Source organism: Erinaceus europaeus, chromosome 2 (genome assembly GCF_950295315.1).
Source record: "Erinaceus europaeus chromosome 2, mEriEur2.1, whole genome shotgun sequence".
Taxonomy (NCBI): Eukaryota; Metazoa; Chordata; class Mammalia; order Eulipotyphla; family Erinaceidae; genus Erinaceus; species Erinaceus europaeus.
In genome coordinates this window covers 130,956,136-130,982,336 of record NC_080163.1, presented here as the reverse complement: position 1 = coordinate 130,982,336, position 26,201 = coordinate 130,956,136, and the positions used below count along the sequence as shown (strand labels likewise).

General features: G+C 37.6%; 1 protein-coding gene across 2 annotated transcripts in view; it reads left to right on the top strand.

The window, feature by feature from the left end:
• The window catches only part of CNTNAP4 (contactin associated protein family member 4), a 340,865-nt gene that overhangs the window by 250,450 nt on the left and 64,214 nt on the right, over positions 1 to 26,201 (top strand). For both annotated transcript variants that reach the window (XM_007527564.3, XM_060185140.1), the window contains 3 exons: positions 11,294 to 11,491; positions 15,884 to 16,040; positions 17,244 to 17,371. In XM_007527564.3, coding sequence (XP_007527626.1) covers positions 11,294 to 11,491; positions 15,884 to 16,040; positions 17,244 to 17,371 — 483 coding nt within the window. The remainder of the gene's footprint in view (positions 1 to 11,293; positions 11,492 to 15,883; positions 16,041 to 17,243; positions 17,372 to 26,201) is intronic.

Genomic DNA, 26,201 nt, shown 5'->3' with positions numbered 1-26,201 from the left:
AGACCATTTTGGACCTATGTCACACACATAACAGGTCACACACATGACAGATCAAACACTTTTTCAGGTGAGCTATATTCCCTACCACAGATGCCAACATTCCAAGAGTGAAAATGCCTAAGAACTTATCTTTATTTCTCAAAGTGTCCTGATAACCCAGAGCCACAGTGTCCCTCATGCTATGAAGGGGAGGAGACCTATGTTCTCCAGGTTTTACAATTTTATATTTCTTAGTGCAACTCCAGCATGTGCAGGTGTGTATCACACAGGTTGTTTCCACCCTTTGAAAAAAATAGGGTGTGGAAAAAAAATCTTGCAAAGATTATCTATGAGCAGATGGTTGCTGGCCTAGAGATATCCTATATTTGTTAGTGTATATTGATGTCTGTATCATTTATATCCATATTTAAATAGATTTAACTTGAATATAGACAGAAGAACTTGATAACTTACAAGTAGAATAACAGCTTAATACTTCCTTAACTCCTTCAATATTATAGTTAGCATTATTTTTGCAACCTCTTCATTTATCTATAATTTATAGAATTCCAAAACAACTAAAGTGCAGGGGCAATCTTATAGACACTATGGAATCAGAATCAGGTAGCCAAACCTGTAAAATAAACAAACTAAATTAAAAAACTGTAGAGATATCTCACCATTTCAGAGCCTTCATTACATTGTCCATGACCCAAGTTCCAATCCAGATACCCCAGGTTAGGTACTAATCCAAATAAAGAAGCTTTGATGCTATGGTATCTTCCTCTTTCTTTCTCACAAAAAAAAAAAAAACACAGACATAAGGCCAAAATTCTAAAATTAATTAATTAATTAGCTAATTAATTAATTAAATCACCTAGAAGATTGCACACTAGCCTAAACAATGCATTGCTTTTATACATTTCTTTCTTTTTTTTTAAATTTTTTTATTGGGGAATTAATGTTCTACATTTGACAGTAAATACAAAGGTTTCTACATGCAAAACATTTCCCAGTTTTCCATATAACAATACAACCCCCATTAGGTCCTCTGTCATCCTCCTTGGATCTGTATTCTCCCCACCTACCCACCCCAGAGTCTTTTACTTTGGTGCAGTATGCCAATTCCAGTTCAGGTTCTACTTGTGTTTTCTTTTCTGATCTTGTTTTTCAACTTCTGCCTGAGAGTGAGATCATTCCATATTCATCCTTCTGTTTCTGACTTATTTCACTTAACATGAATTTTTCAAGGTCCATCCAACATCAGCTGGAAATGGTGAAGTCACCATTTTTTATAGCTGAGTAGTATTCCATTGTATATACCACAGCTTGCTCAGCCACTTATCTATTGTTGGACACCTGGATTGCTTCTAGGTTTTGGCTACTACAAATGGTGCTGCTAAGAATGGATGTGTACACAGATCTTTTTGGATGGGTGTGTTGGGTTCCTTAGGACATATCCCCAGGAGAGGAATTGCAGGATCATAGGGTAGCTCCATTTCTAGCCTTCTGAGAGTTCTCCAGACTGTTCTCCACAGAGGTTGGACCAGTTTACACTCCCACAAGCAGTGCAGGAGGGTTCCTTTGACCCCATAACCTCTCCAGCATTTGCTGCTGTTACCTTTTCTGATGTATGACATTCTTACAGGAGTGAAGTGCTATCTCACTGTTGTCTTTATTTGCATTTATCTGATAATCAGAAACTTGGAACATTTTTTCATGTGTTTCTCAGCCTTGTGGATCTCCTCTGTGGTGAATATTCTGTCCATGTCTTCTCCCCATTTTTTGGATGGGGTTATTTGTTTTTGTGCTGTTGAGATTTGCAAGTTCTTTCTATATTCTGGTTATTAGCCTCTTGTCTGATGTATGGCATGTAAAAATCTTTTCCCATTCTGTGAGGGTCTTGGTTTGGGTAATAGTTTCTTTAGCTGTGCAGAAGCTTTTTAATTTGATGTAGTCCCGTAGGTTTATGCTTACCTTAGTCTTCTTTGTAATTGGATTCGTTTCATTGTTTTTTGTTATTTATTTATTTTTAAATATTTATTTTTTTTTATTTATTCCCTTTTGTTGCCCTTGTTGTTTTATTGTTGTAGTTATTATTGTTGTTGTCGTTGTTGGATAGGACAGAGAGAAATGGAGAGAGGAGGGGAAGACAGAGAGGAGGAGAGAAAGATAGACACCTGCAGACCTGCTTCACCGCCTGTGAAGCGACTCCCCTGCAAGTGGGGAGCCAGGGTTCGAACCGGGATCCTTATGCCGGTCCTTGTGCTTTGCGCCACCTGTGCTTAACCCGCTGCGCTACAGCCCGACTCCCCCGGATTCGTTTCATTGAAGATAAGTTTAAAATTTATGCAGAAAAGAGTTCTGCCAAAATTTTCCTTTACATATCTGATAGTTTGTGGTCTAACATTCAAGTCCTTAATCCACTTGGAATTTACTTTTGTATTTGGTGAAATATAGTAGTTCAGTTTCATTCTTCTGCATGTTTCAACCCATTTTTTCCAACACCGTTTGTTGAAGAGACCCTGCTTTCCCCATTTAATAATCTGGGCACATTTGTCAAAGATTAGATGTCCATAGGTGTGGGGCTCACTTCTGGGTTCTCAATTGTAGTCCACTGGTCAGTGTGTCTATTGATGTTCCAGTACCAAGCAGTTTTGATGATAATGGCTCTATAATACAATTTGAGATCTGGGAGTGTGATTCTTCCACTTCTGTTCTTCTCAAGTTTGTTTTGGCAATTCTAGATTTTTTCTCATTCCAGATAAACATTTGTAGCATTTGTTCTATTCTCCTAAAAAATGTGGTTGGGATCTTGATGGGGGTAGCATTAAATTTGTAGATGGCTCTGGGTAGTATTTTGATTTTGATGATGTTAATTCTACCAACCCATGAATATGGAATATCTTTCCACTTCTTTGTGTCTTTTTCAATTTCCTTGAGTAGTGACTCATAATTTTCAGTATACAAGTTTTTCACTTCTTTGGTTAGGTTTATTCCTAGATATTTTATTGTTCTTGTTGCTATAGTAAAAGGAACTGATTTCTGGATCTCAATTTCTTCTAATTTAGTGTTTGCATAGAGGAACCACTGATTTTTGAATGTTAATTTTGTAGCCTGACACCTTACTGGATTGCCTGATGATATCCAAAAGCTTCTTGCTGGATTCCTTAGGTTTTTCTGTGTATATTATCATGTCATCTGCAAATAGGGAGAATTTGACTTCTTCTCTTCCAAGCTGTATGCCTTTAATTCCTTGCTCCTGTCTGATTGCTATGGCAAGAACTTCCAACACTATGTTGAACAGTAATGGTGATAGTGGACAGCCCTGTCTAGTACCTGTTCTGAGGGGAAATGCTTCCAGTTTTTCACCATTGAATATGATGTTGGCTGTAGGTTTGCTATATATAGACTCCACTATCTTCAGGAATTTTACATCAATTCCCATTTTTGTAGTGTTTTGATCATAAAGAGATGTTGTATTTTGTCAAAGATTTTCTCTGCATCTATTGATATGACCATGTGGTTTTTGGTCTTGATGTGGTGGATCATGTTGATTGATTTATGTATATTAAATCAACCTTGCATCCCTGGGACAAAGCCCACTTGCTTATGATGAACGATCTTTTTAATATACTGCTGTATCCAGTTGGCTAGAATTTTGTTAGAATGCTAGAATATTTTAGCATCTATGTTCATCAGAGATATTGGTCTGTAGTTTTCTTTTTTGGTTGTGTCCCTTTCTGCTTTTGGTACCAGAATGATGTTGGCTTCATAGAAGCTGGAAGGGAGTATTCTAGTGTCTTCAGTCTTCTGGAAGACTTTTAAAAGTAGAAGTATTAGTTCTTCTTTGAAGGTTTTATAGAATTCATTTGTAAAACCACCTGGTCCAGGACTTTTATTTTTGGGAATATTTTTGATAACTATTTCAATTTCATTAGCTGTGGTGGGCCTGTTCATGTTATCTATCTCCTCTTTACTTAGTTTTGGAAGTTGGTAGGTATCTAGGAAATTGTCCATTTCTTCCAGGTTCTCTATCTTGGTGGCATATAGTTGTTCATAGATTCCTCGCATGATATGTTGAATTTCTGCGGTGTCTGTTGTGATATCTCCTCTTTCACTTACTAACTGATTTATTTGGGTCTTCTCCTTTTTTCTTTTGTGAGTCTGTCTAAAGTTTTGTCTATTTTGTTCACTCTTTTGAAGAACCAACATTTTCTTTGGTTGATATTTTTTATGGTTTTCTTATTTTCAATGTTATTTATTTCTGCCCTAACTTTAGTGACTTCTGTCCTTCTGGTTGCTTTAGGGTTCCTTTGTTCTTCTTCTGTGTCTTTAAGATGTGCAATCAGGCTGTTTATTTGTGCTTTTTATTGTTTCCTAATCTGTGCTTGTATGGCTATGAACTTCCCTCTCAGTACTGCCTTAGCTGTGTCTCATATATTTTGATAGCTTGTGTCTTCATTTTCATTGAACTCTCAGAACATTTTGATTAATTCCTCTATTTCCTCTGTGACCCAGTCTGTTGTGTCAGATATGAGAATAGCTATTCCTGCCCTTTTTTTGTGGGCCGTTGGCCTGTATGATAGTTTTCCATCCTTTCTCTTTGAGTCTATGTTTATCTTGTTGAATTAGGTGGGTTTCCTGTAGACAGCATACTGTTGGGTTATGTTTTCTGATCCATCTTCCTACTCTGTGTCTTTCAGTAGGTGAATTCAGGCCATTGACATTTATTGATATCAAAGATTGAAGATATTTTAACGCCATTCTTGTAGTTTTTAGAGCCTTCCAATAGATGGCCTATTTATGATGTTCTGACTGTTTATAGGAGCCCTTTCAGAACTTCTTTTAGGGAAGCCTTGGTGATAGTTGATTCTTTCAACTGTTGCTTGTCTGAGAAGGTTTTTATGCCTCAATCTAGTCTGAATGACAGTCTAGCAGGATACAGTAGTCTTGGTTGAAAGCCTTTCTCATTGAGCACTAGACAGATATCTTGCCATTCTCTTCTGGCCTGTAGGATTTGTGTGGAGAAGTCTGCTGCTACTCTTATGGGTTTTCTTCTGTAGGTGACTTTGTTTTTCTCTTGCAGCCTTCAGGATCCTTTCTTTATCCCTATTCCTTTTCATTCTAAATATATTGTGTCTTGCTGTCTTTAAGTCTGGGTTAATTCTGTTTGGAACTCTCTGGACTTCTTGAACCTTTATGTCTTTTATGTTGTCTAGACTAGAGAAATTCTCAACTATTATGTCCTGAAGCATGCTTTCTTCCCCTCCCTCTCTTTCTTCCTCTGGTAAGACAATAATGTGTATATTATTTCTTTTGAAGTCATCCCATTGGTCTCTGTTGTTGTTTTCAGTATCTCTTAATCTCTTTTTGAAATCTCTTACCTCTTTTTTTTTTTAATTTTTTATTTAAGAAATGATTAGTGAACAAAAGCATAAGGTAGGAGGGGTACAACTCCACACAATTCCCAACACCCAATCCCCATAACCCACCCCCTCCCATGGTAGCTTTCCCATTCTCTATCCCTCTGGGAGCATGGACCCAGGGTCATTGAGGGTTGCAGAAGGTAGAAGGTCTGGCTTCTGTAATTGCTTCCCCGCTGAACATGGGCGTTGGCTGGTCGGTACATACCCCCAGTCTGCCTCTCTCTTTCCCTAGTAGGGTGTGACTCTGGGGAAGCTGAGCTCCAGGACACATTGGTGGGGTCTTCAATCCAGGGAAGCCTAGCCAGCATCCTGGTGGCATCTGGAACCTGGTGATTGAAAAGAGAGTTAACATATGAAGCCAAACAATTTGTTGAGCAATCATGGATCCCAAGCTTGGAATAGTGGAGAGGAAGTGTTAGGGAGGTACTCACTGCAAACTCTAGTGTAGTCCTGCTTTCAGGTATATATTTTGCAGTAGTTTATGGATACGTGTGCACATAAGCTATCTCTCACAGAAACTGGTGTATATCTAGGTTATGGGACTTTGTTAGAAAGTGAACTACCTGAGATGAAATTAGAGTGTACTATTAAAGGAAAGGTCTCACCCGAGTAATGAAGCTGAAGGGTTGTCATTCCACACGTGAAGTCTCTGGATACATTCTGAGGTAAAACATGTTGAGGTAGCAATCGTTGCTTTGGTTAGGTTGTAATCGGCAGATGCAATGTTATTTGGTTTGGATTGGGAGATGCATACGGGAAAGTGGGCCCTATCCAAGGGTTCCAGGACTGGGGGAAGTAGGGGCTCTATAGTGAAGAAGTGAGGTTCCTGCTGTCATAGGGTTCAAAAAGACAATCAATAGTTAATATTATCATCACATTATTTGTTAATTGGGTTAACTTTGAAAAGTCCCTTTGTTATGGTTTGCTGGACAGTACCCAGTATCTTGTATATAGCTGTGCTATTGGAAGCTTCTGATCTACTTGGTCTAGGCTTTTGAGAGAGTCCGCATATCAAATACATAACCTATATATTAAAAAGATTCAGTTTGTCTTTTGAGAAACTTTGAGACATACAATTGATTTCCCCCTCTCATATTAATTAGCTACTGATTTATATGTCTACATTTTGCTAGGAGTGTACATAAACACCATTCCCACCACCAAAGGACTGTGACCCATCCCTCCCGCCCACTCCCACCCCCCACTGGCCCAGGAAGCTACATGCCTACCCCTCACCACTGGGTTTTTACTTTGGGTGCCCTACTTACAATTTGATCAGGTCCTGCTTTTAGTTTCCCTTTCAGATCTTCTTAGTCAGCTTCTGTTGATGAGTGGGATCATCCCATACTCATCTTTATCTTTCTGACTTAGTTCACTTAACATAATTCCTTCTAGCTCTGTCCAAGATGGGTCACAGAAGGTGGTTTCATTGTTCTTGATAGCTGCATAGTATTCCATTGTGTATATATACCACAGCTTTCTCAGCCAATCATCTGGTGTTGGGCACCTGGGTTGCTTCCAGGTTTTAGCTATTATGAATTGTGCTGCTATGAACATAGGAGTACACACCTCTTTTTGGTTGGGTGTTATGGAGTCCTTGGGGTATAACCCCAGGAGAAGAATTATTGGGTCATATGGAAGGTCCATGTCTAGCCTTCTGAGAGTTTTCCAGACTGCTCTCCACAGAGGCTGTACCAATTTACATTGCCACCAGCAATGTAAAAGGGTTCCTCTGTCCCCACATCCTCTCCAGCATTTGTTGCTGCTGTCCTTTTTGATGTATGCCATTCTTACAGGAGTGAGGTGGTATCTTAGTGTTGTCTTGATTTGCATTTCTCTGATAATCAGTGACCTAGAGCAGTTTTTCATATGTTTGTTAGCCTTTTGGATCTCTTCTGAGGTGAATGTTTTGTTCATTTCCTCTGCCCATTTTTGGATGGGGTCATTTGCTTTTTTGCAGCTAAGCTTGCTGAGCTCTTTATATATTTTGGTGATTAGTTTCTTGTCTGGTGTCTGGCATGTGAAGATCTTCTCCCATTCTGTGAGGGGTCGCTCTGTTTGTTTAATAGTTTCTTTGGATGTGCAGAAGCTTTTCAATTTGATGTAGTCCCATTGGTTTGTTTCTGCTTTGGTCTTCCTTGCAATTGGGTTTGATTCATCAAAGATGTCCTTGAGGTGTAGGTGGGAAAGTGTTTTACCAATGTTTTCCTCTAAGTATTTGATTGTTTCTGGTCTGACATCTAGGTCTTTGATCCATTTGGAGTTGATTTTTGTTTCTGGTGAGATAAAGTGGTTCAATTTCATTCTTCTGCATGTTTCAACCCAGTTTTCCCAGCACCATTTATTGAAGAGAGCCTCCTTTTTCCATTTAATCCTTTGGGCCCCCTTATCAAAGATTAGATGCCCATAGGTGTTGGCTCTTACCTCTTTTTTAGTTGTGTCTAATTCGTCCTCCATCTTGCTAATTCTGTCTTCAGCCTCATTGATTCCATTCTCTCTCCCCTCTACTATTTTCTGGAGTTCACCTATTTTGTTACCCTGTTCTGATACTGTTTTAGCTTGTTCAGCTAGTTGTGGTCTTAGCTCAGCTATTTTACCTTTCAGTTCTCTATTTACCTTGAGATAATTAGTGTTTTTCTTCCAGAGTCTTATTTGTTATTTCAGCATTTCTGGTGACAATTCTTTCAAACTCTTTACTCACTTCTGTGATTATTTCCTTAACTAGTGTTTGAATGTTGACCTCATTATTTTGTGCTTCACCCACTGGGGGACTTTTAGCTGGACTCTTGTCCTGGTTCATTTCTCCAATATTTCTTCTTGTTGGTTTAACCATTTTATATATTATGGTATGAGGTCCCTCTCTCAGCATTTTATAAATTACTAATCACTATTGCCTGGATTGACTTGCATCTAAGTAAGGTAATTAAAGGATTGACAGTTGTGTAAGTTAACATTTGTTCCAATAGTATTTTAATCCCTGATTTGGAGCTCAGTGGCTTAAAAGCCTCTTTTGTGCTTTTTCTTCCCTGTAGGCTATGGGAGTCTGAGGGCTTTTAAAGTATAAGTAGTCTTCTCAGTTTAATCACTGACTCCTGTCCAAGAGATAAAACAAGGTGTGGCAGAGATAATCCAGTGGTTAAGCAAAGAATCTTTCACAGCCCCACCACTATGCCACTGAGGTATAGATCTTCTCCTGAGTTTCCTAGTTAGTTCTCTGTCCTCTGGTGTCAGCACAGGGCCTCCCTGTCACTGCTGAGGGCAGTAGCAATGGAGACTCAGAGTTGCACTTGGTGAGTCTCAGAGGAGTCCTCTCCTCCCTTCAGCTGTCCCCTTGTTGGTGAAGCAGACTGGAGGTGGTGTCTCCACTGATAAACTGCTGGACTGTTACCAGCCACTTAATCTCTTCCTAGGCTCCTCTCTGTCCTGAGCCACACATGTTTATACTCACTGGTGACCTGGTGTGTTCCTGTAGTTGTTCCATTCCTGTCTTGTTTTGGTCCCAAGTGATCTCCATTGGTATTCCTATTTGATCTGGGAGAGGAGAGGTGAGGAGAGAAACACACCTGCTGCTGCTTGTAGTCCCACCTCCAGAAGTCCCTTTATACATTTATTTCTTTATTTTCTCTTTAACATATGTCTCTTCCTGTTATGGCAATTACCTTTACTATATGCTGAAAGTTCTATGCTCATGTGCTAGAACTCCCTGGAGTTTACATATTCATGGGGAAAAATCAATAAAATGAAATGCTATATTACAAATTGTAGTGAACTCTATATATGCTGTAACTGTAATTTCCAAGTAAGTGTGGAAATATCAGATAGTATGATTGTGTCTAAAAGAAGACTAATAAGTCTTGGAATATAGTTGCTGGTTACCTGTTTCCATGGCTCAGTCTATCTATTGTGATCATTTCATTGTCTCTGCTTTGCCCTGGAAATTTAGATTGTCTAATAAATGTGGCACCTAATGTCATATTTTGTAGATTATTAAAAAAATAAAAAAAGAACTATCATAATATTGAAAATTTAATTTTAATATATAAAGATTTACATGAACTTCCCTTTTGTTAGTTATATTGCATTATGACCTTGATCTCTTAAAAGACCTTTAGAGTCATGTCTTAATTGTGACCCAGTGGGTGCTAAACTACAGGGAAGTCCCTTTCAGTGTGACCCAAAAGTTAAAGAGACAAAAGTTTCAAACAGTTTTATTGTTCTGTTCTTTTAGTGGCTACTCAGTCAGAGTTGAGCTTTTCCATGCTTGCCATTGATTGACTGCAGGTATGATGAATAATTTTGCTCAACAGTAAATGTAGAGTCCAACAAAGGTTAGCCTAACACTTTTGCCTGGTTAAGAAACTTGAACACTTAATAGTTCAGGTTGAAGTGGCTAAAACTGTAGCATTTCAGACACTTACTATATTCTACTAATTCAAATTTGACTTGATCTTAATTCACCTGATAGATTATACAAAGTCCTTTTGTCTGCTCTTCATAATTAATTCCATTCATTTTTATATCATCTCCTCTTTAAGATGTGTTTGACTGACAAAACTATAGTGAGCTAAAAGTACAGTTGGACATCAAAGTAATGGCTATTATTTTAGGGAAATGGCATGATCCAAACATGGAAGGCAAAAATTACCTTTCATAATTATCTATCTCATTTTGGTCTATTCAGAACTCCTATGATCAGGAGGGGAGAGGGATAGATGAAATTTCTTAAAATTTACCTCCTTGTCTTGTTTTGATATTGATTCATGTGAATATATTACTAAAAAGACGGGAGAAAATCCAACCTTCCTTTTTCCTCTAATTTAGAATACTCCTCTGTAATACAGAAGAGTTATGTGATACAACAGCACATACATAGTAGAATATTGACAACTTGCAATCTGTTTCTTACCTATTAAATCAGAAACATTTTGATTAATCTGTTCTTTTGGCTCCATATATCACAGTAAATATAGTTTGAAGTCTCTTCATGTAAAGTTGAAAGATAGTTACAATATATCTAATTTCTATTCTAAGTATTGTAAGTTTTAGTTTCATCTAAATAATTTTGGTAATCAGTATGATGGAAGTGTTTATAGACACTCAGTTGTCCATAGTTATATTTTTAATATTTTGTCTTTATTAGATGTTGTATCAGACATATTCTGTTCAAAAACAGTAACTTCCTATTGCACTGAAGATCTTACTACACCAAAATGAGTATTTCAATTTTTACTTTAAAACAAGTAGATGGAGGGAGAGATTGTGTATATATATAATTATGTATACTCATAGTCAAAAGTTGATGATACAGATCATCAAAACTTGACTTTGTATCTTTTTTCTGGTAATATGAGTGACTTTAAGAGTAAAAAAGTCATTGTCTACAATGTTTAATTTTAAATATTTTACAAAATCTGAGATGCATGTTTTTTTACTCTGAATTCAGGATGTGTTAAGAACCAGTGATTTACGATTACAATAAGCAATACTTTTTCTTTCTTAAAGGTAAAAAAAAATGATGAATCTAAAAATTGAGTATCAGAGTTAAAGAGATGAACTATGTAAAACTGAATAATATATTATTAATGTTTTTCATGTAAATATCTCCTAATTATATTATATGGCAAAGTAAAATCAAATCACTTAAACACAAGGCAATTGTAAAAATTCCAGATAAAAAAAAGAAAGTACTTTAATTAAAAAAAAAAAAAAAACGAAAAAAGAAAAGCATCAAAGCAACTATTGTATTGACTCTACCTCTCAGAGAGGTTTGATAACTAAAAAAAAAATTGGCTTAGTTAAAAGGTGATTTTGATTTTCTTTATTTATTTTAACTTTGCAGACTAGTGATGGTCTCCTCTCTTTCTCCCCCCATTTCTGCATACAAGAAACTGCCTGGACCATCCTACAGCACAATGGATCTGACTTAACAAGAGTCAGAAATGCGCATCCAGAGAACCCCTATGCTGGAGTTTTTGAGTATGTTGCCAGCATGGAGCAACTCCAGGCCACAATTAACCATGCAGAGCACTGTGAACAGGAGCTTACCTACTACTGTAAAAAGTCACGGCTTATGAATATGCAAGGTAAGAAGACCAAGGACTGTGCCCTGCTAATCATGATAGCACATATTCCTCAACCAGGGCCTTCTGTTAAGGTGATATAATGTAGCCACTACAGTGGCTATTCCCTGTACAGTTAGCAAACTTAATCACAGTGCCTGAAGAAAAGAACAAAGTCAATTTACACTGAGCTTTATTCAAAGCCTTTGTTGCCTTAAGAGTCTCTTCTTGACCTTAATCAGACAACTATACTGAAAAGGGTTTTGTTCCCACACTTGATGAATGCACAGTGCTTTTCCCTTCTAAAGGACAAGTGACACATATGGTTTGTTTTATCAAGAACAAGAGATAATAACAATATGACTTAGTTTTCTGAAAGTAATTCTTCCATTATCTCTTTTTCATGGATTCTTGATAGCCTCTAGGTATACCTGAAAATTAGAACAAATTACTAGACTCACAGTAAGTATTCAGTAACTAAAGTAAGAATTCTTTCTCTTGTCCTTTTGTTTTAATTTTTTAAATTTATTTTGATGAGAGAGGGATCAAAGCTCTGGCTTATGCTGGTGCTCAGAATTGAACCTGGGATCATAGAGATTCAGGCATGAAAATGTTTTGCATAACCATTATGCTGTCTTACTAGCCCTGTTCTTCTTTTAATAACTAGACTGCTCTTAATTTTGTTACCGGCTTTTCATTTTCTTCCCTTAAAAATCTCGTTATGTGAGAATATCTCAGATTTGGCCTTTGTGTAGATCTTAATGACCCAATTCTTAAAATAATTTCAAGATATTTCCAAGAGGCCTCTCAGCTTGCCATCCCACTATATCTTCTGTTAATGCATCATATAATCCAAATATTAATCTTTATGAGGAAAATTAACCTTTGAGAAATTCTACTTTCTTTATTTTATTTTATTTTTTTTTAAATTTTTTATTTAAGAAAGGATTAATGAACAAAACCATAAGGTAGGAGGGGTACAACTCCACACAATTCCCACCACCCAATCTCCATAACCCACCCCCTCCCATGATAGCTTTCCCATTCTCTAGCCCTCTGGGAGCATGGACCCAGGGTCATTGAGGGTTGCAGAAGGTAGAAGGTCTGGCTTCTGTAATTGCTTCCCCACTGAACATGGGCGTTGACTGGTCGGTCCATACTCCCAGTCTGCCTCTCTCTTTCACTAGTAAGGTGTGTCTCTGGGGAAGCGGAGCTCCAGGACACATTGGTGGGGGCTTCAATCCAGGGAAGCCTGGCCAGCATCCTGGTGGCATCTGGAACCTGGTGATTGAAAAGAGAGTTAACATATGAAGCCAAACAATTTGTTGAGCAATCATGGATCCCAAGCTTGGAATAGTGGAGAGGAAGTGTTAGGGAGGTACTCACTGCAAACTCTAGTGTACTTCTGCTTTCAGGTATATATTTTGCAGTAGTTTATGGATACGTATGAACATAAGCTCTCTCTCACAGAAACTGGTGTATATCTAGGTTATGGGACTTTGTTAGAAAGTGAACCACCTGAGATGAAATTAGAGTGTACTATAAAAGGAAAGGTCTCACCCAAGTAATGAAGCTGAAGGGTTGTCATTCCACACGTGAAGTCTCTGGACACAGTCTGAGATGAAGCATGTTGAGGTGGCAATCGTTGCGTTGGTTAGGTTGTGATCAGCGGATGCAATATTATTTGATATGGATTGGGAGAGGCATACGGGAAAGTGGGCCCTATCCAAGGGTTCCAGGACTGGGGGAAGTAGGGGCTCTATAGTGGAGATGTGAGGTTCCTGCTGTCTTAGGGTTCAAAAAGACAATCGATAGTTAATGTTATCATCACATTGTTTGGTAATTGGGTTAACTTTGAAAAGTCCTTTTGTTATGGTTTGCTGTACAGTAGCACAGCTATATACAAGATACTGGATACTGTACAGAAATTCTACTTTCAAGGCTGGGGAGGTGACTCCATAATAGAGTGTGGGCCTTGTATGTGTGAGGTCCTAGTTACCCTGCATATAATAGAGTGATGTCTATGCCCTTTCTCTCTTCCTTCCTCTCTTTCTTTGATTATAATCAATTAGTGCACCTGTTTGAGCACAAATGTTACAATGTGCATGGACATGAATTCAGGCCCCAGGTTCCACCTGCAGGGGAAAGCTTTGCAAGTCCTGAAGCAGTGCTGCAAGTGTCTCTTTCTCTCCCTCTCAATCTTCCCCTTCCTTCTCGACTTCTGGCTGCCTCTATCCAATAAAGAAATAAATACAATAGTAATAAGACCCGTTTCTTTAAAAAATAAGTTGTGAAATAACTTTCTTAAACATAGAGGCAAAATAATGAATAGATAAATAAATAAATCATAAACAATACTTTACCATGATACTCATTTCTTTCAGAAGCTTCAAGGCCTCCTACTTCCTAGTATGGACTTTCCTGTCAGGAAAACTGACCTGCATATTCTAGATTCACATGTTTACATAGCCTTCATTTCACTCCCTAATATGATGCTTTTAGCGACAGGTTTGAAGTATTTTTCCCTTAGACATCGGAGAAGAGACCTGCTAAAGACACCGAGAGTTACAGTCTGTCTACTTTCCCCTAGCACTCGGTTTTCAATGTGCTTCCTTTGTAAAAGTCTGACTTACTGTAGGTTGGATTATGACAAAGAACAGTTTTCCACATCAAGGGACTTATTCTTGTTTGTCTATAAATTCAGAGCACAGTGCATGTGCCTTTGCCTATTAAGAAGATGGTGTGTAACAACAACAACAACAACAACAGAACAGTGTATTGAAAGTCACTTGCATAGGTTGCTGCTTTGCCTGGTGTAGGACCCACATTTGAATCCAACTCCCATCACACTGAAGAAACCTACAGTGCTGCCTCTATCTTAAAAAAAAAAAAAAAAAGAAAGAAAGAAAATCCCAATACATTGTATAATAGTACTTTTTAATTCTTGAAGATTTTTATATTAATGTCCTTATGTAGAACACAAGCTTTCAAACTTGTGTGATTTGTCATGGCTGGGTTGGTTCATGTAGTAACACTGTGAGAGAGGTGATTATAAGCATTAGCAGAGATCCAATATAGTGGGTGGGGCTCAATAGTATGATGGCTATGGAAAAAGACTTTCATGCCAAAGTCCTAGGTTCAGTCCTCTACATAACCATAAGCCAGAGTTGAGCAGTGCTCAATATAGTAGTAAATTGCAGTGAAAATTTGCACTTGCAAGTAAGGGAGAAATTAACACAAGTCCAAGTCCCACATTTTCAGTGAAGTGGATAGTATCAACTGAAAAGAATACAAGTCTGCAACAAAGATAGAGCATAAACACAATTGAATGACTGACTGATTTGATGTCATTTTGTTTTCATGCCTGGATTCTCAAATGCCTATGATTTGTCCTTCCTACCTACATTTTTCCCCAAGACACATTGCCAACATGTCACTCTTCCTTTTCTTTTCTGAAATTCCCCTTCTACACATTGTCTATTCTTTGCTGTAGTTTCTTGGCATCATGTTTAATCTTAACTGTGTGAAAGAACTGATTGCTAAACATTTCTCACTGGAAGAAATGCACTCAGTTGAGGGAAACTTATTTTTGAGTGTGATATTTGCTTCAGGCATAAAGATCTTTCAGTGTTATTTCTGTAGTCTACAAATAAATAGCCAAGTCATTAAATGGAAGAAAAGATACATACTTCTAAATGTATCTTAAGCCACAGACGAGGGAATGTCATACTAAGTCTAACATTTATTAAATGCCTCGTATGTTTTAGCCAATAAATACATTGAGATAAATTGTTGGCATTACATGAGATTCCATAATGTTTTGTTGACTTTACATAAGATTCTGTAATGTTTTATTGGTCATTTAATGACTTCAAGTCAGTTCTGTTTCTGAAATTTTAGTTACTAAGGCTTTTATTTTGGTGCCTTCTTATTTCAAAACTTATAGAAATTGTATATATGAGTTTTGAAAATACATTTTTACTATCATACTTGAATTAAATAGGAAATTTTAAACTCAGAGAAAAATGTATACATCATTTAACCTTAAAATATTTTTATGATTTTTCCTTTTTTTTTTTTGCAAGAGACTGAGAGAAATAGAGTAGAGAGAGAGAAAGGAAGATACCTTCAGCACTGCTCCACCATTTGTGAGCCTTCATTCCCACCTCACTCATGCAGGTGGGGGTCAGGAGCTTGAACCTGGGTCCCTGAGCATGGTTATATGTGCACCTGGTGTACCATCACCCTGTCCTCCCACCCTCTTTAAGTTCTCTTAAGCAAATGCCATCAATTACACGGTTTGGAGTGTAACTACACAAAGTTAATTTTACTCTGCTTGTTTTTAGTTGTTTTAATTCTGGGATGGGTGACAGTGGGTATAAAGCATATATCACATTTCTCACATTTGTCTTTCAGATGGAACTCCTCTGAGCTGGTGGGTTGGAAGAACTAATGAAACACAAACATATTGGGGAGGTTCTTTGCCTGACCCTCAAAAATGTACTTGTGGAATAGAGGGGAACTGCATTGATTCTCAATATTACTGCAACTGTGATGCTGACCGAAATGAATGGTGATTTCCATGATTCATTTATGCAAAATAAAGTTATTTTATGAATCATTTAAAATAAATATACACATATATTTATATTTATGTATGTATTTAGGAGAATACCAAACAGGCTAGTGCAATGAAGAAAGTATCTAACAGTATGTTTTATTAAAATCAATCTTCTTATAAAAACTTTACCATATTTATAACTTCTAAATTTTCACCGAGGAATTTATATCTTACCAAAAGTATTTTAACTTTTTTTTTTTACTCTTAAAGGACATGCTGTGCTTTATAGAATTAAGGTTCATCATATTTTAATAAAAGAAATCTAAAGCATTTTAGGGATTTGAAAATGAACTTTATTTTTTATTTTTACATTTTATTGGGGTATTCATGGGGTACATCAAGTCCCCAAGGCCTTTTTCACCCACTCCTAGCCCCTTCCTCTCCAGAATCTTTTGCTTTGCTGTACTACACCCCATTCAGTTTAAGTTTTTCTTTGTTTTCCTTTTCTGCTCTTGTTTCTTTCCTTTCCTTTTTCTTTATATTTTTGTTTTTCAGATTTACTTTTTCATTTAGTAGACAGACAGAGAGAGGAAAAAACATTATAGCACCAGAGCTTATCATGGTGCTGTGGCATTCCCATGTGGTACCAGGGTAGATGTCCTACCCAGTGAACTGTCTCCAGCCCCAAAAGTTAATATTCTGATAAATATAAATATAAAGTTGCATTCAGGGGCCAGGCAGTGGTGAACCTGGTTAAGTGTACACATTACAGTGCGCAAGGACCTGGGTTCAAGACCCTGGTCCCCAGCTGCAGTGGGAGAGCTTCACCGAGTGGTGAAGCAGGGCTGCAGGTCTCTCTCTCTCTCTCTCTCTCTCTCTCTTCCTGTCTTCCACTTCTCTCTCGATTTCTGGTTGTCTCTATTCAATAAAAAATAATAATAAACAATTTGTAAAAAAATAAAATAAAGTTACATTCATCTTAGTTCTGCAAAAAAAATAAAAATAAAAATCTCCAACTATATTCTGCTTGTAAGAGACATTAAAATGTTTCCATATTTTTGTATGCTCAAAGAGCAAGTTTATTCTTACTCTTTTGTGTGTGCAAATTTAGCTCAGAACATCTTGGCTTTGAAATGCAATAAGGACTATTGTTTATTTTAGAATTATGTTAATCAGTGTAATTTTAGGAATTTTGTTGTTGTTGCTGTTTTTTAGGATCAATGACACTGGATTTCTTTCATATAAAGAACATCTGCCAGTAAGGAAGATAGTGATTACAGATACAGACCGACCACATTCAGAAGCAGCTTATAAATTGGGACCTCTACTTTGCCAGGGAGACAGTAAGTGGAAGCAGTGTGTTATAAAAGTGGTGTCGTTTAAGAACATGTCTCTGTCCTATGGTAATTAATTAGATTTTCATTTGAAAACTCGTAAGCAATGTCTGATATGTCTTTAGTTAATAAAGTATCTCTATAAAGTATGGAACCATGTGATAAATACTGTGATAGAAAACTTTGGTAAGATTCCCAAAGAAGGAAACTACTAAGCATCTTAAGTTTGATTGGTTCATAAATAGATTCCATAATTATTGATTTTTTGCATACCATTATCCATGTAGAAAAGCCTCTATGCTACCCAAAGTCGTTAAGGATGTATATGAGTAGGGGCTGGGCCGGGTGGTAGTGCACTGGGTAAAGCGCATATGGTGCAAAACACGAGGACCTGCGTAAGGATTCTGGTTCAAGCCCCCAGCTCCAAACCAGCAGGGGCGTCGTTTCACAAGCTGTGAAGCAGGTCTGCAGGTGTCCATCTTTCTCCCCTGCCCCAATCTCTGTCTTCCCTTCCTCTCTCGATTTCTCTCTGTCCTAACAACAACAAAAATGGAATGAAATGGCCTTGAAAAACAGTGGATTCATAGTGTAGGCACAGAGCCCCAGTGATAACTATGGAGGCAAAAAAAAAAAGGATATATATGAGTTTCCCACTGTTGGGCCTGGAGTAAAATGGGAATATCAGAAACTCAAATGCTAATTTAATCAAGCATATTTCAATTTTTAATCTCATTCTTTTCAGTTTTTGTGTATATATCTATGTGCTAGATCAATAAGGACATATACATATAATAAAATGCTAGACCAGAATTTTAAAATTCAAGTATAGTTTTTTTTTATTTAAGAAAGGATAAATTAACAAAACCATAGGGTAGGAGGGGTACAACTCCACACAATTCCCAATCTCCCAATCTCCATATCTCACCCCCTCCCCTGATAGCTTTCCCATTCTCTATCCCTCTGGGACCATGGACCCAGGGTCGTTGTGGGTTGTAGAGGGTGGAAGGTCTGACTTCTGTAATTGTTTCCCCGCTGAACATATTTTCCTATAAAACATGTTTTATAGGAAACTACAGGAAAAAATTTTTCTGCAGGGATTGATATGAGCATATGTATCCATTTATCATGTTTCTGAAATCAGTTAGTTTAGAGACTGATGCATTAATTATTGATAGTTTTAGTATTTACGTAACTTAAAATGGAAGTTGAAGAAATACATATTTACATGAAAAGTATATCCTGAAATAATTTTTTTCTAGGAGCCTAACAAAGGAAGAAATGATATGACAATTCAGTGGGTTTATGGAAGTTCATAGCAGAAATTGCTTCATTAAAAAGGAAAGATGATACTGACTTATAAAATTTTATACGTACATTGTAAAATAATTCTCTGCCATTATATCCACCATCCCTAAACTTTTGCATTTATAGCTTCTGTTCTGTTAGTAGTCTACACACAATCACATGAAGATGACATAGGCTATTTCGTGGAGAGATGAAATATGTAAAAAAAAAAAAAGATGAGGCTATAAATTTAGGATGCATACAGAGGAGTATAACAGTTTTGTGTGACTAGAAAAAATGTTCTGGTCATCATATGAACTTTTCAATAGCAGTTTTTGTTCTTAACTTCTTAGGAGACCTGACTGGCTTCCAGTGCTGCCACTCCCCATGCCCTTTTTCCATTTGCAACAATCCCTGGAGAATTACTATGAACTCTATCCCTTGAAGTTTCTTTACTGCGAACATCAGATCTCTTCACTTAGAGCAGTGATTCTCCATTAGAAGAAAATTCTTTCCCACTCTGTGCCCCTGACATGTTAGCATTGTATGGAGTTATTGATTGATACATTTTTTTAAAAAAATGTTTTTTTTTAAGAAAGGATAAATTAACAAAACCATAGGGTAGAAGGGGTACAACTCTACACAATTCCCACCACCCAATCTCCATATCCCACCCCCTCCCCTGATAGCTTTCCCATTCTCTATCCATCTGGGAGCATGGACCCAGGGTCATTGTGGGTTGCAGAAGGTGGAAGGTCTGGCTTCTGTAATTGCTTCCCCACTGAACATGGGCGTTGACTGGTTGGTCCATACTCCCAGTCTGCCTCTCTCTTTCCCTATTAGGGTGGGTCTCTGGGGAAGCGGAGCTCCAGGACACATTGGTGGGGTCTTCAGTCTAGGGAAGCCTGGCCGGCATCCTCATGGCATCTGGCACCTGGTGGCTGAAAAGAGAGTTAACATACAAAGCCAAACAAATTGTTGAGCAATCATGGACCCAAAGGTTGGAATAGTGGAGACGAAGTGTTAAGGGGGTACTCACTGCAAACTCTAGTGTACTTCTGCTTTCAGGTATATATTTTGCACTTGTTTATGAATACGTTTGAACATATGCTGTCCTTCACAGAACCTGGTGTATATCTAGGTTTTGGGACTTTGTTAGAAAGTGATCCACCTGGAATGGAATTAGAGAATGCTATGAAAGGAAAGGTCTCACCCGAGTAATGAAGCTGAAGGGCTGTCATTCCACACCTGAAGTCTCTGGACACAGTCTGAGCTGAAGCATGTTGAGGTGGCAATCATTGTATTGATTAGGTTGCAATCGGCTGATGCAATATTATTTGATATGGATTGGGAGAGGCATGCAGGAAAGTGGGCCCTATTCTAAGGTTCCAGGACTGGGAGAAATATAGGCTCTATAGTGGAGATGTGAGGTTCCTGCTGTCTTAGGGTTCAAAAAGACAGTAGATAATTAATGTTATCATCACATTATTTGGTAATTGGGTTAACTTTGAAAAGTCCTTTTGTTAGGGTTTGCTGTATAGTACCCAGTATCTTGTAAATAGTGTGCCACTGATTGCCTATGTTCTACTTAGTCTAGGCTTTTGAGAGAGTCCGCATATCAAGTACACAGCCTATATATTAAGAAGACTCAGTCTGTGTTTAAAAACTTCGAGACATACAATTAATTATCCCCCTCTCATATTAATTAACTAGTGATTTATATGACCACACTTTACTAGGAGTGTATATAAACACCATTCCCACCACCAAAACACTGTGTCCCATCCCACCCACCCACCCCCACCCCCACCCCCCAAAGGCCCAGGAAGCTGCATGTCTACCCCTCACCACATGGTTTTTACTTTGGTGCCCTACTTACAATTTAGTCAGATCCTGCTTTTACTTTCCCTTTCATATCTTCTTTCTCAACTTCTGTTGATGAGTGGGATCATCCCATACTAATCTTTATCTTTCTGACCTAGCTCACTTAACATAATTCCTTCTAGCTCTGTCCAAGATGGGTCAGATAAGGTGGGCTCATTGTTCTTGATAGCTGCATAGTATTCCATTGTGTATATATACCACAGCTTTCTCAGCCAATCATCTGGTGTTGGGCACCTGGGTTGCTTCCAGGTTTTAGCTATTATGAATTGTACTGCTATGAACATAGGAGTACACACATCTTTTTGGTTGGGTGTTATGTAGTCCTTGGGGTATATCCCCAGGAGATGAATTACTGGATCATATGGAAGGTCCATGTCTAGCCTTATGAGAGTTTTCCAGACTGCTCTCCACAGAGGCTGTACCAATTTACATTGCCACCAGCAATGTGAAAGGGTTCCTCTGTCCCCACAGCCTCTCCAGCATGTGTTGCTGCTGTCCTTTTTGATGTATGCCATTCTTAAAGGAGTGAGATGGTATCTCTATGTTGTCTTAATTTGCATTTCTCTGACAATCTGTGACCTAGAGCAGTTTTTCATATGTTTGTTAGCCTTTTGGATCTCCTCTGAGGTGAATATTTTGTTCATATCCTCTGCCCATTTTTAGATGGGGTCATTTGCTTTTTTGGTGCTAAGTTTGCTGAGCTCTTTATATATTTTGGTGATTAGTTTCTTGTCTGATGTATGGCATGTGAAGATCTTCACCCATTCTGTGAGGGGTCTCTTTATTTGTGTGATAGTTTCTTTGGATGTGCAGAAGCTTTTCAATTTGATATAGTCCCATTGGTTTGTTTCTGCTTTAGTCTTTCTTGCAGTTGGCTTTATCTCATCAAAGATGTCCTTGAGGTGTATGTGGGAAAGTGTTTTACCAATGTTTTCCTCTAGGTATTTGATTGTTTCTGGTCGTCCACGTCTTTGATCCATTTGGAGTTGATTTTTGTTTCTGGTGAGATATGGTGGTTCAATTTCATTCTTCTGCATGTTACAATCCAGTTTTCCCAGCACCATTTATTGAAGAGAGCCTCCTTCTTCCATTTAATGCTTTGGGATCTCTTATCAAAGATTAGGTGTCCATAGGTGTGGGGATTTATTTCTGGGATTTCAATTCTGTTCCACTGGTCTGTGTGCCTATATTTGTACCAGTACCATGTTGTTTTGATGATGATGGCTTTATAATATAGTTTGAGATCTGGGAGTATAATGCCCCCATTTCTGTTTCTTTTTCTCAAGATGGTTTTGGCAATTCTAGGTATTTTCAGATTCCAGATAAATGATTGTAGTGTTTGTTCTATTCTCTTAAAGAAGCTTGGTGGAACTTTGATGGGTATTGCATTAAATTTGTATATGGCTCTGGGGAGAATATTCATTTTGATGATATTTATCCTTCCAATCCATGAGCATGGGATGTCTTTCCATTTCTTGGTATCAGTTTCTATTTCATTGAGTAGCGACTCATAGTTTTCAGTATACAAGTCTTTCACTTCTTTGGTCAACTTTATTCCTAGGTATTTGATTGATTTTGCTGAAACAGTAAATGGGAGTGATTTCTGGATGTCTTCTTCTTCAGATTTAGTGTTTGCATAGAGAAATGCCACTGATTTTTGTACATTGATTTTGTAGCCTGACACCACCTTGCTATATTGGCTAATAACTTCCAGTAGTTTTCTGCTGGATTCTTTAGGTTTTTCTATGTATACTATCATATCATCTGCAAATAGTGAGAGCTTGACTTCTTCCCTTCCAATCTGTATTCATTTAATTTCTTTCTTTGCCTGATTGCTATGGCAAGAACTTCCAATACTATGTTGAAGAGTAATGGTGACAGTGGACAGCCCTGTCTAGTCCCTGATCTGAGGGGGAATGCTTTCAGCTTCTTTCCATTGACTATGATGTTGGCTATAGGTTTGCTATATATAGATTCCACTATCTTTAGGAATTTCCCATCTATTCCCATTTTTTGTAGAGTTTTGAGCATGAATGGGTGTTGATTTGTTACATTTATAGAGAACTTGGATGCTACTGGAATCTAGTGGGAGAATCCAGGATTGTTGTTCAGCATCTGCAATGCCCTACACAGCTCTTCATAGCAACCAGAACTTTATCAAAAGTAATCTCTTAAGGCAGAAAATGTTTTGGTAACATGAGACTAGTTTAGGACACTCTTGGAATCCTGCTACTTAAAGTTTCTGATCTCTATTAACTTTAAAAATAAAGATGCAAAGGAAAGAATCAAGGGAGAAATATCTGGGTTTGCCTTTTATCAGTAAGGGTATAGGAGGGCTCACTCGTACAGTTTCTTTTATACTCATTCTCCCAGTGGGAGAGCAGTGGGAACATTTTCAGTTTTGAGTATCACCAGAGTCCTTAGCAATTTTGCAACTTCAACTTTATGTATACATAAATATTATCTGGAGAACACACTAGATGTAGTTAAAATATCCTTAGACTATCCATTTACTGAGGAGGCAAGTCTATTGCAGACACCCAGGTTAACTTTTTTTTTAATATATATATTTTTTATTTTCCCCCTTTTTGTTGCCTTGGTTTTATTTTTGTTGCTGTTGTAGTTACTATTATTATTGATGTCATCATTGTTGGATAGGAGAGAGATAAATTGAGAGAGGAGGGGAAGACAGAGAAGGGAAGAGAAAGATAGACACGGGCAGACCTGCTTCACTGTCTGTGAAGCGACTCCCCTGCAGGTGAAGAGCCGGGGCTCGAACCTGGATCCTTATGCCGGTTTTTGCACATCACACCACGTGCTCTTAACCTGCTGCGCTACTGCCCAACCCCCGACCCCAGGTTAACTTTTTCCCCAACATTTATCAGCATATACAGTCATCTTCCCAATTACAGGTCTCACAGCACAAAGAAAAATGTGAACCCCTGATGGTATCTGGTTCCATCATCTCGTAACTTACTTTCCTTAATCTGCAAAATCTCCCCAGTCCTTTTACTGAAACTGTTCATGTTCAGATTCAACTCCTTCCTTCCACAGGTCTCTAGAGAATTTAATCCTACACTTACAAAGAATGTTGGATAAATTGAAAAGATATATGTCTCATCCTGGCTTTTAATTATTTTTGAGCTTCTCAAGAGCAGGGTCCATTGCTCATTTATTATTGTGTTCCTGGCGCCTAGTACATAACCTATTACATGAAAGATAATCAATAAATAGCAGTTTATGAAAGTATGAGAACAATTCATCATCTCCAGCTTAAGACACCTATATTTTTTAATTATTGGTAAGACCCAGGAATAAGTTTTTGATTATATGAACAATTATGCAAATTTATAATTGAATGAAAGTAGTTTATATTAAAACACTGATTCCAATTAAAATAATTACATAATGCAAAGAGTATCAAGTTCCATCTGAATCATTTCTCATCAGTACACTTGGGCTGATGACAATGAAAGTGCTTTCAAATGTATATATCAATTTTCAAATATTTATATCAATTTTTGCTCTTTTGACTACATGGTGCTTTTAAAAACTGGGGACTCTTTTTTTTTCTTATTTATTTATTCCCTTTTGTTACCCTTGATTTTTTTTGTTGCAGTTATTATTGTTGTTATTATTATTGTTGTTGTCATAGCTGTTGTTGGATTGGACAGAGAGAAATGGAGAGAAGAGGGGAAGACAGAGGGGGAGAGAAAGATAAACACCTGCAGACCTGCTTCACTGCTTGTGAAGCGATTCCCCTGCAGGTGGGGAGCCGGGGGCTCGAACCAGAATCCTTATGCTGGTCCTTATGCTTTGTGCCACGTGCGCTTAACCTGCTGCGCCACCATGGGTAGTCTTTCTACTTCTTGGGAATAAAAATATTTTGTAACCTGTAGATTTTCTTTCTTTTTCTCTCTATTGCTTTCTTTTTTTAAAAAATAAAGCCATGGAAATTCTCAAACCCACAATGATAACTTTTTAAGACAACTTTATGCGCACATACAGACACGTCTTTATCTTTATTTAATTGAATTTAAATTTATTTTTACCATTGCTGGGGCCTGTACATGCACAGTTTCACAACTCTTGGCCATCTGTTTTTCTTTTCAGATAGGTAAAGACATAGGAGGATGGAGAGACACCATGGCACTGAAGCTTTCCCCAGTGCCATACATATTATGCTCGTGTGTGATGCATGTGTGGGGGGAGACGGGGCCAAGGCTTGTGCCTGGGTGAATCATATAGCAAGGCATGTGTCCTATGTTTCTTTTTAAATGTCAAATATCAATGAGTGACTTACTTACACAGAGTGATTTTAAAATTTCAAAATATGTAGACATGTCAGAGTTTACTAATCACCAAGCATCACGTAAATCAGGAATGACGATTAATATAGAGAGTATTATTCCAGACATTGTTACCTATCTTTAATGCAGGGTTACCTAACTTCAACATGTTTGGGCCAGGTAGTTCCTTGACAAGATTGAGGGATGTTATGTGCATTCCAAGGCACTTAGCAGGATTCTAGTCTTTATCCACTCGCTACCAGTGCTGCATTCCAAGTGTCCCCTGTGTGCAGAGCTGCTGCAGATTAAGAATCACTGCTCAGGAGACCAGGAGATATCTCACTGGTTAGACCACAGTTTACTATGAGTGAGAATCTGGGTTTGAGCCCCCAACCACCACACAGGAGCACCATGCATATGGGAACCTTAACAAACAGGAACCTGCTGCAGTGTCTCTCCTTCTCATCCTCTAAAGTCAGTTTTTCACCAAAACTTTCAGATAGGAATAGACAGTGAGAAGGAGAGAGGGAAAGACGCCATAACACTGAAGTTTCCCCTAGGATGATGGGGATGTTAAACCTGAGTTACAGGCAGAGCAAAGGCACTCTTTTAGATAAGCTATCTTGCTGTTTGTATGACTAGCAATTTAGTGACAATATTTAAGTAATGATTATCCAATTATTCTTCAGGGTTTACAATTTAACAAGGATGCAATTTGGTGTTGTTGATGAGTATTATTTTTTCCTGATGCGGTATACGATGTGGTAATATTGATATATATATGTATATGTATGTGTGTATGTATGTATATAATCTGTTAAAAGTTGTTATAAATATCACTCAAATGTATGTTCTCAGGTTGTTAATACAAACAAGGTAACATTTTTAACCTTTTCAATTTGAGTTTTTCACCTATTTTGCAAATATATTTCTCCTAAGTTAACTCATGTTGGAATTTCATGTTTAATCAAAGTATCTCCAAAACCTACATAGTAAAAAAAATAGAAGTTGTTCAAGTATGTTGTTCTAGGAAATTCTTGTTATTGAAATTGGTTCCTTCGTTTGCTCTGCATCAGCTTGTTCAGTTGTCTGAGAAATCACAGCTGCCCAGAATGCATTAAATAATCAAATGTGCATGTAGGCAATAAATAATTTTGCAGAACTTATAATCTTAGACTAGAAAAAGATATTGACTACTGATCTGGTTAATTTCTCTTCCGTTTGACAGAGTTCATTTCCATTTGGCATACTACATATAAGCCATTAAAATGAGTGAAGATCAATTTCATTTTAACAGATAGTCATAATTTTTTATTTTAATTTATTTATAAAAAGGAAACATTGACTAAACCATAGGATAGGAGGGGTACAACTCCACACAA